Raw genomic sequence first — 14,285 nt, forward strand, 5'->3', positions numbered from 1 at the left:
ACAACACCCGAAGAATCCTTTCGTATCATGTTAAAAGGAAAAACATGCCCCAGATGACCATGAAATTCTTATCCTTACCATCAATAACAACTACAAGCAAAAAGTTATCACTGCTTGCGTTACGAGACTCTTCAAAGGGACCTGACCGTTCAGCAATTGTCCTTAAATATGTTCCAGTTTGACGGGGGGGGGGGGGGGGGGGTGTGAATGGTTAATTTCTAACGGTTTTATCGTTAACTTATTTTACGACTAACGGTTATAATTGGTTAATTTTTATGCCTAAGGTTCGTGTTCTCTTGTCCCCATATTCCCACCAATGGCGTAGCTCAACTTTCTGCACATAAACCCACACACAACCCACAATTCCTCCAATCGCTCTGACGAAGGGCTAACGCTCGAAACGTCAGCTTTTTTTACCCTTTACGGTGGCTAATTTACGTTTTCAACTCAGTTGTTAACACCAAATTACCTAGGTGCAACCTTACTTCGCGGTTCACAACCAACGTTATTGCAAGGAACTGTTATTTGGATCAGGAACAAATTTTTTCCCAAAAAAAATCACCAACAGATGAAAACGAGATAGACGAGTCTTTGCCGTTTCTTATATAAGTGGTCAGGTTAGTGAGCAAGATCGAAGAACGAGAGTGATCTATATCGAAGTATTAGAACATCTTAAAGACACAACTTTCGAAATATCAGGTACAATAACTTTATTTCTTTTTGTTGTCGGCGTTAAAAAATTACGAAGCATAGATCTGCTATAATCAAGGAAATTTTTTTATCTTGCTTTCCAAACTTAAAATTAAAGGCAGTAATTCTGAGTTTCAGTTCGTGAATATTTTCTCCTTAATTATGGCGACAAACGCCTCTTCCTTTACACAGTTGCTGCCCAAATACGTTTCTAGGCTGCTTACGAAAATCCTCTGCGATAAACCGCAATAGAATTGATAAACTTTTTACGGCAAAAAGTAAATAAATATAACTTGTTATAGGGGTCCAGTGTGGTCAGTTATAACAAAACAGAACACGTTGTTGTGCGCTTCCTACATGAATCCTCATAGCGTAGCAATTACGTGTTTTACAAGTTTTTGCTAATTCACTGCAAGTTGCTCCTTTCCTCAAAGATTGCCAAGGCAGAGGCTACCGTCATCGAGCCAGTCCAGAGGCAGATCCAGGAGAAGGGTTGAGGGGGTTGCAACCCCCCTTTGAGGAGTATTTGTCTCTTGTTATTTGTTTTGTTCTTCCTAAATTAATTATAAATAATTTTTTTTACAAAGTTATTCCACTTCCACTATTCGACTGCTTGTCAAGTTATAAAAGGTAATGTACATTTCGCGAAACGTGTGTGCGTCAAAAATTAAGGAAAGGCTTACCGCAGAGCTAAGGACTAAGGACCTTCCTTTCATAGCTGATGAGAGTACTGATCCACACACAAAACAGACCTTATCTTTATGCTTGAGGTTTGTGAACCAGTCTTTGCTAAACGATCCTCATATCAAAGAATGCCTGATTAATTTCATGCATTTGCACAGAGGAGTAGCTCAAACATTCCCAGCTGTTGTCCAATTTATCATTACAAAAAAACTGTGGCTATTCCCCATCTTGATTCTCTGATTATTCAAATGCAAAATGAATCATTCAACTTCTAGCACCGTGTCGCAGTATTTTCGAACTTTGACTCCAGCTTTGTGTTGTGCCGTAACAACCACGCGACAGTTTGGCAGTACTCGGCCTTGAATAATTTCTGAAAACACAGGTAGCTTCTTCTCAGAAACTTCATCCAATCCATCGAGTACTAGAAGAACATTAGAATTTCTCTCTTTGGTCTTCACAAACTTCTCGTGGCAGAAGTTGATCTTCAATGGCCTCCCAAAGGCCAGACTGAACAGTATCGCATTTGATCAAAAGTACAATTACAAAGTTTGCGAAACAATTTCCAGTTGCGTGTTTTCCTGTGGCCCAGTCGAAAACAACTTTTTGACAGTAAGTCGTCTTTCCCATACCAGGCTTCCCTTCGATTAACACTACTCTTGGTTCTTCACATTCTTCGTGCTGGTTAAAGATTTCAGACATCGTAATAACTCGGTCTGCTGCGGTTCCACTCGGTTTCTTTCTGTAGATGACTTTGGGTCTGGTGTAGAAGTCACCAAGGGGGAACTGAAATTCTTCACACCAGGAAAACGGTACCAACCAACCTTCCCGACTTCACCAATTTCATTAACATCCAAAGTCAACGTTGTCAGCGATTTGTTATATTTCAAACACTCACCCAGAGCACCAGCAACAGCATCACCAATTTCATTACCATCCAAATTCAACGTTGTCAGTGATTTGTTATATTTCAAACACTCACCCAGAGCAGCAGCACCAGCATCACCAATTCCATTACCATGCAAATTCAACGTTGTCAGCGATTTGTTACATTTCAAACACTCACCCAGAGCAGCAGCACCAGAATCACCAATTCCATTACCATGCAAATTCAACGTTGTCAGCGATTTGTTATATTTCAAACACTCACCCAGAGCAGCAGCACCAGCATCACCAATTCCATTACCATGCAAATTCAACGTTGTCAGCGATTTGTTACATTTCAAACACTCACCCAGAGCAGCAGCACCAGAATCACCAATTCCATTACCATGCAAATTCAACGTTGTCAGCGATTTGTTATATTTCAAACACTCAGCCAGAGCAGCAGCACCATCATCACCAATTTCATTATCATCCAAATTCAGCGTTGTCAGCGATGTGTTATATTTCAAACACTCAGCCAGAGCAGCAACCCCATTTTTCAAAGAGGCAGTCAAGTTGAATGTTGTCACAGTTGTGTTTGTTTTAAGAAAGTTGCTTAAAAAGACAGCGAAAGTTTCATCTACTTCTACCCGTGAAATATCTACAGTTTCAATTTGAAGAGAAGCGGCAAGAGCGAAAGCCAATTTTTCAGCAACAGTTTTGTTCGTCTTTTTGCATTCACTAACACACTCGAATATAACAGTCACGGCTCCCTCTTCTTCCTGGTTTAACTGTTTTGCTATACTTTTCAGAAGGTTCACCACTGTCTCTTCGCATCGTGCTGCTAGCATACCAGATGTAAACAGAAGCACTTCTTTCAGCTCTTGGCGATATTTTCTGTTAGCAGCTATGCTGTTCGTGCTGATTTCTTTCTTGATAAGCTGACAACTGAGATAGAATGCTGCAAAGAATTCTTGGAAAGTCTTGTGAAGAAAGTTATATCGTCTGGTTGGTCTTAGTTTACTGCCTCCGGACTGAACTGACAGAAATCCAAATCCAGGTAAATCGTTTGCTTTGTGTTCTCCAAGCTCCTTCTCGTCAAAATCCAAGTTGTCTTCGAGTAAACCTTTCAAAGCTATCGAACCAAGGTGTTTCAGCTGGTTTTCGTAAAGGTCAACAAGGTCTTCACCGTTTTCTGGTAGTTGTTGCTTTGTTCTGTACCTTCTTAGTTTACACTCAACTATTTCCATGTACAGCTTCGTTCTGCTTTCAGGGAATACGCCGTTCGAATCTTCATAGATCAGGCAAAGAAGCGCAGTGTTGAGAGGATTCGTCAATATTTCATATAAGTTGTGATCATCATACAGGTGTTTGATAAGCTGCTCGGCCAGTTTTGGTCTGGCTCTAAAGTATTTTCTGATAAAGGTTTTTACATCTTCTTCAATAAATCCCTCAACTTCTAGCACCGTGTCGCAGTATTTTCGAACTTTGACTCCAGCTTTGTGTTGTGCCGTAACAACCACGCGACAGTTTGGCAGTACTCGGCCTTGAATAATTTCTGAAAACACAGGTAGCCTCTTCTCAGAAACTTCATCCAATCCATCGAGTACCAGAAGAACATTAGATTGATTGTGGCGAATGAAGTCGAAGAATTTCTCTCTTTGGTCTTCACCAACTTCTCGTGGCAGAAGTTGATCTTCAATGGCCTCCCAAAGGTCAGACTGAACAGTATCACATTTGATCAAAAGCACAATTCCGAAGTTTGCGAAACAATTTCCGGTTGCGTGTTTTCCTGTGGCCCAGTCGAAAACAACTTTTTTACAGTAAGTCGTCTTTCCCATACCAGGCTTCCCTTCGATTAACACTACTCTTGGTTCTTCACATTCTTCGTGCTGGTTAAAGATTTCAGACATCGTAATAACTCGGTCTGCTGCGGTTCCACTCGGTTTCTTTCTGTAGATGACTTTGGGTCTGGTGTAGAAGTCACCAAGGGGGAACTGAAATTCTTCACACCAGGAAAACGGTACCAACCAACCTTCCCGATTTTCGTAGAGTTGACGAATATTATCAATTATTTCAGTTGGGTCAAATCCATCTGGAAAAGAATTAGCTGTTAGTTTTATGGGGCATTCTTACCGACACGCCATATGACGTCATGACTCTCGGAAAAGTAAGCAATTATAGGATGCTGCTGAGCATGATATCGTGAATTATCACCACCTAAGTCTGAGTTATCTGCCAAAGCCGAAAGCTAAAGCAGACGCGAAGTTTGATAATTCATAAAAACATGAAAAAACGGAATTATACAATTCTTTTGTAATACATTTTGAAAAAAACAACTAGAAAATAAAACAGGAATTACGTGAATCATGATTACAAAAACAACAATGGTCGTAATTTTCAATTTACAAAATCCTCATTTATCGACTCTGTCCTTACCGACAGAAGAAGTCTTTCATGTGGCAAATCTTCCAGTTGTCGATTTTCATTCTCAGCCGCGAGAAATGCCAACACCAAAGACACTGAATACGTAACTTTCGGTTTTTCTTTTCGTATATTGGTTTTTTTTCCCTTCTAGGAAAGTTTGAACCCCACTGTCTGTCAACGATACGGATATTTTAGTGTCTTAGCCGCCACAATCCGAGAAAGTTCCGATAAAATACCATGTATTGATCATGAGAATCGTGAAGGCTTTGCTGTTCATTCATCAACCTGACCGAGTGGCGCCAAAGGCGAGTGACGTGTCAGCAGCTGATTGGCTATATCAACACACGTGAAAATATACGATATTTTTCCCCGTGTGTTGTTACGGCTTTTCCCAGGGCAGTATTGATAACAGTTTTTATTATAAAGCACGACTTTTAGGCTAGGCCAAATTTATATATCAGTATTCTAGTTCTTACACAGATAAAAATCTCTTCAGACCGGCCTCTCTATTTCATAAGGGCTCAATACTCAGACACTACAGCATGTTAACAAAACATTAGACACACCTCTCTCCCTTGAATTTAGTACAGAAATGTCAAAAGAATCCTCCATGTCCCCTCCCCTCCTCGTCTTTTTCACAATTTTGTCTTCATGCAATTTGTCTGTGACACAGTCATCATCTTTCGAAGACTCTCTCAGAAGCTCTTGGAACTGTCCTTCAAGATCGGCATTCATCCAATTGAGTGTAGGATCATCTATAATCATCATACAAAGCATTACTATTCTGGCTACAGTTTCCGAAAAACATTATTGTAAAATATTGAAACTCTCGACTTCTTTACAAAACATTTTTCCGAACTGAATCCTTTGAGCCGCAAAAGTGTGAAAAGCCAATTATTATGTGTCGACACAAATGCCTCCTATGATGTTATCCCCGCAACACATCCGGGGTAGTACCAGTCGTATCAACACCTTCGTATTTCAGTTGCCCTTGTTCATTAAAGTAGTTCGTGAAATTATGATTAGAGATAAAAAGGGTATGAGGAGGTGGTATGAGCAATCTTCGCTGCCCACCCTCGGCAACTATCGACAAGTTCCGCCTCCTCGGGTTTAGTAAGAGTTGAACTTGACGGCGCCGGCGAAACTTTCCTTTGCCTTGAATTTCTTCTTCTTGCCGGAATTCCGAATTGAACGAAGCTCTGTTTCACATAACTGCAGGATAGTTTCAAAAGACGTCAAATGGTGGCAAAACTTTGGGAGCAAAGAAAAAAAACTTCGTCTTTACGCGAGCGTGGCTTCTTTGGACAGATAAATAGGGTATGAAACCTTTACAGATGGACTTGAAATTTGGTCCCAAGGATCACAAGATGCCAATCTAAAAAACTGTATGCGGCTTTTCCGTTTTTCGAAATTTTTCTACCGCAATGGTCTCCGACGTAACGCGTATAGGTAAAAACGTGTCGGGCCGTGCAACGATTCCACATAACTTTGCGTTGCATAAAACACGTTTCAACTTCTAATTGGTAAAAAAAAAACATACTGACGACCTTTCTAAATGTATAGTTTGTCAAGTTGGTAACTTATGGAAGGAAATTCATAATCACCAACTGAAGGTAATACATGAAATTTGGTATATGGTCATGGGTTTAAAGTTTCTTGCTCATCACACCTGTCAAACTGGCAAAATCTGACTTAAAAGAGTCGGTTTGGTCTGCCCCACAGAGAAGACACACAACTCACAGACTAAAAGCGGCAGGAAGGAAAGAATTTCGAAGTCTGATGCATTTCACGATACACTGGCCATACATTATAGCCAATCTTTAAATTGTCACTCAAAGCAGTATATTCGGCTTGAGTGAATGGGTAACATTTTACGTACGATTTTGTTCGTTTCATCGTTCTGTTGTCTCCCCTGCAAATGGATAGTACCCACTAAATTAATAATTTTTTTTATCAACCTATGTTGTAAAGGTAGAAGTCGATTGAAAGACGTGTAAGAGATTACGAAGTGTTCTTAATAAAGGTATCACTTTTTGAGTTTGCTCGAAAGCTTCCAAAAAGTCATGGAAAGATTCCGTATGATGGTAACCATCCAACACTAATAATAGACGCTTTCCACGGGCAGTCTACAAAAAAAACACTACAGGATAATATCCCGTGTGTAGCAAATCTTGTGTGCAAATTTTTTTTTTTGCTGCAAAAACTTGCTAGTTAACCCTATCACTCATGAAAACATGTTTAACTTAATCTTACCTGGTGTGTGTGATTCAGTGGTATCTAAATGAAATAATGAACAAAATATAGTGTTACTAAATTGAACCATTTTCGTTGCCAAAGCGGCAACAGAATTGATTCATTTAATTAAAAATATAATGGGACAAATTTCTAAATCAAAACATGGTGCAAAACAATACGAAAGTATGCAAGCATGTACCTCTACTCGCCTGACTCTGAACAGTTTCAAAATCAAAATTAATGTAGTACTGGATAAAAACATTTCTGGGGGTTTGAGGCGTGTTTGACACATATATTTCATGTGTTGTAAATTGGCCAAGGGATATATATCAACTCACTTCAAATCAAAATAATCTGGTTTGAAAAAATTCAACAAATTTTAAGAGTCTAATTTTTCAAAGTTTAGGCTGTTTTATATAAACTGAGCTCACTGTGGTACAGGTCTTCCCCTAGGTCATGGAAATGAACTGTCCTTCATTATTGCATCCCTCCATGCACCCAAAAGGTTCTCCCAAGAAAAGTGACAGAAAAGATAAATACTACCCCGAGGGGATCTTATTAAGTGAGTGCAGCGACAGGACAAAAATTAATAGCACAGATGAGCACATATAGGAACTCTACAAGCATATGGAATGCTGTTGATGCTAAAAAGTTAGAAATAAAGTAGCAATAGAAACAGGTTTTCCTCGTGTTTCTACTTTTATGAAAGTGAGAGAGGAAGGGGGAGCTTATTCAAGGGAGGTGCTTATTAAAGAGTGGGTGCTTATTCAAGGAATTATGTTAAGTCACCTTGATTTGTGATATGTGCAGGAATACATGTAGACAGATCCAAATCAGATCTGTTCTTGAAATTAGAAAAGAAAGATTAAGACAGGAAGCAATACCTGAACTTAAGTGAGGCCAATCTTGGAACATGACTGGATCATTCAAAATTTTGGCCACAACAGATGCTGCCATCACAAAAGCAATTTGTTTCCATTTCTCACTTGAATACTGTGTTTCATCCACAAAGTCTTTGATGCCCTTGACTACCACCCATTCTGTCTTAAAATAATGAGCTGCTGCAAACATCCCTGGAAATAATAACAAAAAAAAAACACTCTTGTCTGTTAACTATACATAAAGTTTATTTTCTTAGCATCCTCACAATAATTGTTCAATCAAAGCTCATAAAGATCCACACTCCAGCTGTTTGTAAACATGCATATTAAGACAAAGACATCAGTGAGTACCCAAATCAAATTTTATCCAACCAGTAATTAGAGAAAAATTGTATACTGAGACTGTAAAATTATTCTTCTGGCTCCACTTTGTTTCAAAAGTAACTTTCAACATTTCCCAAAAGTTAGAGTTAACAAGGACTGTGATACAGCAAAAACCAGCATAAAAGAACACATGTTTTGGGGGTTCAGGCTGATTTTTTCTTACATATTAGGTGTTCTGCAAAATCAGTCTGTAAATGTTCTTAAGGTATTCTTAAAATTGTTTCTAAAAATTAAATACTGCATAGACTACCAACAGATCTGAAACAGATGAAATCAGTGTGCAAGCATAACATTTTAAATCATTAATGGATGGAACTAACCTTAACTGCATTAATAAAGGCACTAATATTACATCGGGGAAGGGGTAGCAGTTCTGGTGATAACTCAAAACTCAGCAAAAGTCAAGCAAATTCAAAATACACCAGTTCCCCCTTCCTCTTTCCAATACTGTACCCTGGTACTGTACCCTAGAGACAATACCATAACTATCTCTTGGACCAGCAGAGACAGTACCAAAGCAGTGTTTATCAAAACACTTGTTATATGTGCAAAAATTCATGGTTCATCAATTATATGAATTATTATGATTCTCACCTCCACCTTCCATTTCAACTGCAATTGCTTCAGGATGTTGGCCAATTTTATCTGTGTTTGCCTCTGAGATATTTAGAACCACTCCATCACAGTGCACTTTGGCATTATAATCATCAGCAATTTGTAAAGGTGCCTTCCACCCATCAGAAATGTTTTTGACCAGATTACCAATATCTCTACCGGGAAGAGTTTTGTATGCATCTGTTATCACCTTTGTTGAAACAACCACATCTCCTAACTTGACCTTTTTTCTGTTCAAACCACTGCAGGCACCGACAGAAAAAATGGCCTTGGGTCTCAGTAGCAAGATTGCATTTTTTAACGCAGACAAAGAACCCTCAGGAACATCAGGACCTTTGGGTTCCCTCATCAATGCGATCTTCATTTTCTTTCCTTGATCATCACCCATACACCCAAAGTATACAGGGCCAGTATTGATGTGGTAACTCTTAAAGGGTTCCTTCAGGTAGGCAAAGCAGCTTAAGAGCTCACAGTCCTCCACTGTTAATAAAAGAATATCAACTGGCAGTTCAACAGTTTTCCAAGGATTGGAGGTTCCTGGAAGATCACTCAGCTTTGGAATGTTAACACTGAGCTCTGGTGGGCTACTATTGCCAGCCTGTGTTGATCCACTTTTAGCTAGCTTTATTGCTGTCTCTGAAAAAGAAGGTTGTAGTTTTTTAAAATCATTTGTATGTGACAATTAATTTGCTTACCTGAATGGAAATCAAAAGATAAGAAAGATAAGAAAGATAAAGGGGAAAAACAAACTATGGATACAGTTGACATATCAAGGGAATAAAGACTAACAACTTCAATTACATGTAATTGTGACTTTAAAAAAAAATCTGCAAGAAATTTATTTCATCTAACGATCCAGTATGACTTACATTACTAACTCTACAAAGTTAATTTAACACTCGGCTTTGACGAAAAAATTACACACACCTCTCTCCCATGAATTTTGTTCAGAAACATCAAAGCAATCACCCACATCCCCTCTCTCCCTGGCCTTTTTCACAATTTTGTCTTCATGCAATTTGTCTGTGATGCAGTCATCATCTTTCAACCACTCGCTTAAAAGCTCTTGGTAGTATTCTTCAAGATCAGCATCCATATTATAAAGTGTAGGATCATCCATGACTTCCTCATAGCAGGTCCCTCCAATACGCAGAAAGATGTCATTGATGTTTTTCCAGTACCAACGAAATGTTGAATCATCAACTGAAGAATTAGTGGCATGACTGAAAACTCTGTCCCTGAAAAACTTGATGCGAATGATGTCAGCTTCTGGAGAGGTGTCTGATCCTGGAGGAAGGTTATTACAGCAGGAGACTGGTAGAGTCACACCATAGATAACCCTCAAAAGAAATAGCAGTAGGGAACTGTCAAAGTTCCCTGAGGAAACTGGTAATTTGGTGACAGGATACAGTTTCCTCCACTGGGAGGCACTCAGAACTCTCTTCTTTCGAAGTGTTTGTAATTTGGCATAGTTTGTGGGATTAGTCAGAAATGCATGAAGGTTTTCTGGTGGACATACCCTGTCAAATATATCCCTTAGCACATTTGATCCACCTTCAACAAGAAGTTGACACAGCTTGGCATAATTGGAGGTTTCTTTAGTACAAGGATGTGATGATGTAACAGAAGCCATGAAGATATGTCTCCTATAAAGAAGTGCTTATAATTATTACAGGCAATTCAATACAACAATGCCTAAAGCCACAGTAAAACAAATCAATAGCAAGAACAAAAAAGCCATAGAAAACAAATTTCATGCTTTATTTTCATCTGTGGGTCCTGAAATAGTAAATAGGATTGGTATTCTTGTGTGCAAGTGTAATATCATTCCTTAACACATGTCCTTTGTACTGAGAAGCCATCCATTGTCTGAACAATTCCATTTCAAACCCATGGACTCCCACAGGGCAGTACCCTCTGCCTAGTACTGTATAGAATAAAAGTGAATGACTTCCCTATGATAGTCAAGAATTGTTCTTCTGCTTGCTATATTCACAAAACTAGACCTCTCCTCTCTATTCCCCGAGAATATGTCTGTTTACATTTAAATTGGTTGGTATGCTGTTTTTATGAGTATCAGAAATGCTAAAGATTTAAAATACTTGATTTAAGTCCTATGTGAAATGAAAATATTTGCTGAATCATGAATCTATGTTTCAAGTACTTTGTCCTTTGCTATTGAGTTGCTTGCAAGAGAATGAAATAATTTCCTTAAAATTGTGGATCAAAATCCGTAAAAAAATGTTTTTTGAGGGTCTTGATCATCCATTCTCAATCCCTGGTTCTCTAAAGTTTCAAAGATTGAGAATTGAGTTTCAAGTTAAGACTGTCAACTTAACATTGAGTGATACTGTAAGAGGACCTTTGTAAATTCTGTGAGGCCACTATCTTTCTAGAAACCTTCTTTTGCATAATTAAATGCTTTGACCTTATTTCTCAACCTTGTCCAAGTGACAATAGTAAATTTTGGTGAACACAATGAGAGCAAAGGTTTCCTATGCATTTTCAAAGGTAAAACAAGAAGCCATCTGAATCATATTGTAATTTAACTGCTACTGGAGGAATTTCACTCTGATAGAAATGAAGAAATGTAAAACATAATTCAAGTGAAAAAAATTATCCTTTACACTTCACTGTGGTGCTAATTCTCTACATCTCATTTTAAGTAATTACTTGTTTTATTGTTCCTTGATGCAACATATTATCTTGAAAATTTTCCTAGCTTTATGAGCAAATTTAACAAAATTTGGCAAAATAGTACATGAGTGGTTAACATACATCCAATACTACCAAATGTGAAAACATACCTAATGCTCTGAGTACCAATGAGTAAATGGTTCCAAAAATACAAATGTCTTCAACCAACATGCAGAAAGTGTTAACCAAAGCACTAAGCCAGGAGTTTAAATGTTTTGGCTTGATATACACATTTCATAGAGATTATTAACCAGGTGAATCAAGTCCAAACAGTCTTTAATACAAGAGCTTGTTTCGTAGTATTTAAGACTAAAACTGAACCACCAGTGTTTATTTAAAACAAGTTGGGTGATGGCTCAATTTGCAAAAAAAAAATCAATAGAAAAAAAACAACAGTTATGATATAAAAAACCAAGTAGGAAGAAATTCGAACCTTTATTAAGGTCAGGTTTGATATAAGAGAATTTTAACACGTCAGATTCTGACAAGGTTTGATCCCCAATGATATTCTTGAGTGCAGTGTGATGTGAGCAGTGTGATCTCACAAAGTGATGCCTGATTGCATGCTTATAGAAAGAGCAGAAAAGTACAATGTTCGTGAGATAAATTCCGTGAACCTGTTTTCCGATTCGGGCTGTTCGAGACAACGGATGGACTCTTTTTCAGTTTCTATGAGCTCATTACGAACGCAGTTGATCAGTTCAAACTGCCAAGTCTTTCAGGCGCATCGTCACTATTAGCATTGGATGCCCGGTTTTTATCGGCAACACACACGTTCTAGCTCGGAGTGATACGGCCCTACTGGAGCCATGTTTAATTCCCAGCGAAGTTGAGCTTATCCAAAATGGCGGCGTTATTGCTCGATTTTCGAGAAAGGATTTCACATGGTTAGGAAGCGCTTTGGAAGCTGAAACTTTGGTGAATATTCTGTCCTTGTTGCCAAATTCGGCGAAATGGTAAGGAATGAATAAACTAACATCAAAAGCAGGCGAATGTAGAGATATCAAGTAATGTAACCATGTAGAAATATCAAGTATAATCATATGCATGAACATCAATTCGCAAACGATTCGAAAATGCACATACTTCTCCGGCCCACTCACACATTTCCCTCACTATTAGTAACAGGAATCAAGTTGAAAAGTATATAGTAAATGGATGACTTTACCTTAACAAAAATTGTCCTTTCAGATACGTTGAATAAGCTCTTCAAGAGATCGGCACGAAGTGGTTACAGGCGATCTTGCTACTAACGGACTTGCTATAATTCTGGTTGCGGCGAAATAAGTGCGCATGCTCATCGCATATTTGTGATTCCAGCGGAAATTAATTTAGTCGAAGAACGAGTAAATCATCATTTTGCACTATTTTGGACTGATATTGATGTGATCCGACCGGAAAATTTAATGGACTTTGTTCTTAAGGAAAAGTCTGAAGGGTAAGTAGAATTCTTTGGTAAAATTTCCGCACAGCCTCATACTATTGTAAAACAAATCTGTTTTCCCAATGGCAATCTATTATTTTTGTCACTGTTTTCTCTATCCAAGAACTGAACGCATAATGTAGTATGGGGCGGTGCGGAAATTTTACCAAGCTTTTCGATGTAACCTCTTTTGGTAGTAAATGCTTTTTTACCAAAGATCTTTCTATATGTTTAACTTCGAATAAGTTGTATTGGATTGAAGACAAACTCGCCGACGTCTCTACTCGATTTTAAACGTCGACGAGTTGGCGTTGGCGACTTGACTGGATACCGTTTTGGCTTGAATTTGCAACAGAAGCAGGCCTTCCCGTGGTATGTCCTCTTTCTTGAGTTGTCTTGTGTGGAACACTTGGTTGTGGTATAATTAGCTATTTCAGATTTCTAGTTACCATATATTCCCCGTCATGGGACTTGTAAAAGTCTGAATACCTTGAAGCATGTATTGCTGGCTGGCTTTCAGGCTGTTCATGACTATTGTGGCTGTCTGCAATTTTGCTACTTGTATCATGCTCTACAATACCTTTATTTAAGGAATCATCTAACTCATTTACTCTTGTTAGAAAAGGATCATTGCTCCATCAACTGGATGGGTAACTGCTATGGCTGGGAGTCTTGATGCTATATGGATTGGCACACTGGCTTTATCAGTTGGTTTAGTTGGCACATTCATCACATGAAAATCATCAGTGAGTGAGATGGATAACAAGTTTTTTGGTCTAAAAAAAAATTAATATCAATTTCATTGATTGCTTATGTGTTTACAAAAGTGTTTATGTTTATTGGTCATTGTATTTGTTATGCTTTATCTTGCAGGCTGTCAGTACAGTTTTGTCCACAACTTCCTCATGGTTGTTTTGCACGCTGCTGTTTAAACATGTCATTTATACAATGGATCATCCCATCTGGGGCTCGGATTTTTTCCGAGTTCTCCAAAATTTAATTTATCATTTATACATATTCCACTGCTAAAGCCCAAGACTCTCCCTGCAGTCTGTGCAGACCTGGTGTACCCACGAATATCAAGGAACATTTCAGCTTATTAGCTCATTCACGCTGAAAGCAATGAATGAGGTATCGTGGTGGAGCAGATGTTGACGGAAGTTGTCGACCGTGGACGGAAGTTGTATTCGGTAGGCGGAAGTTGCATTGTGGACCGTGAACGGAAGTAGTCTCGCATGTTACCCCTCCCCACTTAGTGAAGGTCAAAATCAATTTCGATGAAGCCCAGAAACTCACGTGGAAAGAAATAAAATGTTTATATGGTTTAATAAAAATAATAACCTCAAATCATATTTCCGAACTTCTGAAAATGCAACTTGAACGGAGAG

At 38.5% G+C, this 14,285-nt stretch overlaps 1 protein-coding gene and 1 long non-coding RNA gene across 3 annotated transcripts; one reads left to right on the top strand and one right to left on the bottom strand.

The window, feature by feature from the left end:
• Positions 1–1,644: 1,644 nt before the first annotated feature.
• Positions 1,645–12,745, bottom strand: LOC149043850 (uncharacterized). Its single transcript, XM_089208956.1, has 7 exons — positions 12,643–12,745; positions 9,705–10,423; positions 8,757–9,413; positions 7,782–7,970; positions 6,916–6,939; positions 5,229–5,417; positions 1,645–4,330 (listed from the first exon to the last, which is right to left on the bottom strand). Exons 2-7 carry the CDS (start codon positions 10,408–10,410, stop codon positions 2,025–2,027), a joined length of 4,071 nt encoding a protein of 1,356 aa, XP_089065082.1. The 5' UTR covers positions 10,411–10,423; positions 12,643–12,745; the 3' UTR covers positions 1,645–2,024.
• A 43-nt stretch (positions 12,746–12,788) lies between these two features.
• On the top strand, positions 12,789–13,910 carry LOC149043851 (uncharacterized). 2 transcript variants are annotated; one of them, XR_016187560.1, is made up of 4 exons: positions 12,798–12,912; positions 13,144–13,269; positions 13,518–13,643; positions 13,771–13,910. It is a non-coding gene; the product is annotated as an uncharacterized LOC149043851 (long non-coding RNA). The 2 variants fall into 2 exon arrangements; XR_016187559.1 differs by lacking the exon at positions 13,144–13,269 and having other exon boundaries at positions 12,789–12,912.
• The last annotated feature ends 375 nt before the right edge of the window (positions 13,911–14,285 follow it).

The sequence above is a fragment of the Pocillopora damicornis genome, chromosome 6 (assembly GCF_964200805.1).
Source record: "Pocillopora damicornis chromosome 6, jaPocDami1.2, whole genome shotgun sequence".
Classification (NCBI taxonomy): Eukaryota; Metazoa; Cnidaria; class Anthozoa; order Scleractinia; family Pocilloporidae; genus Pocillopora; species Pocillopora damicornis.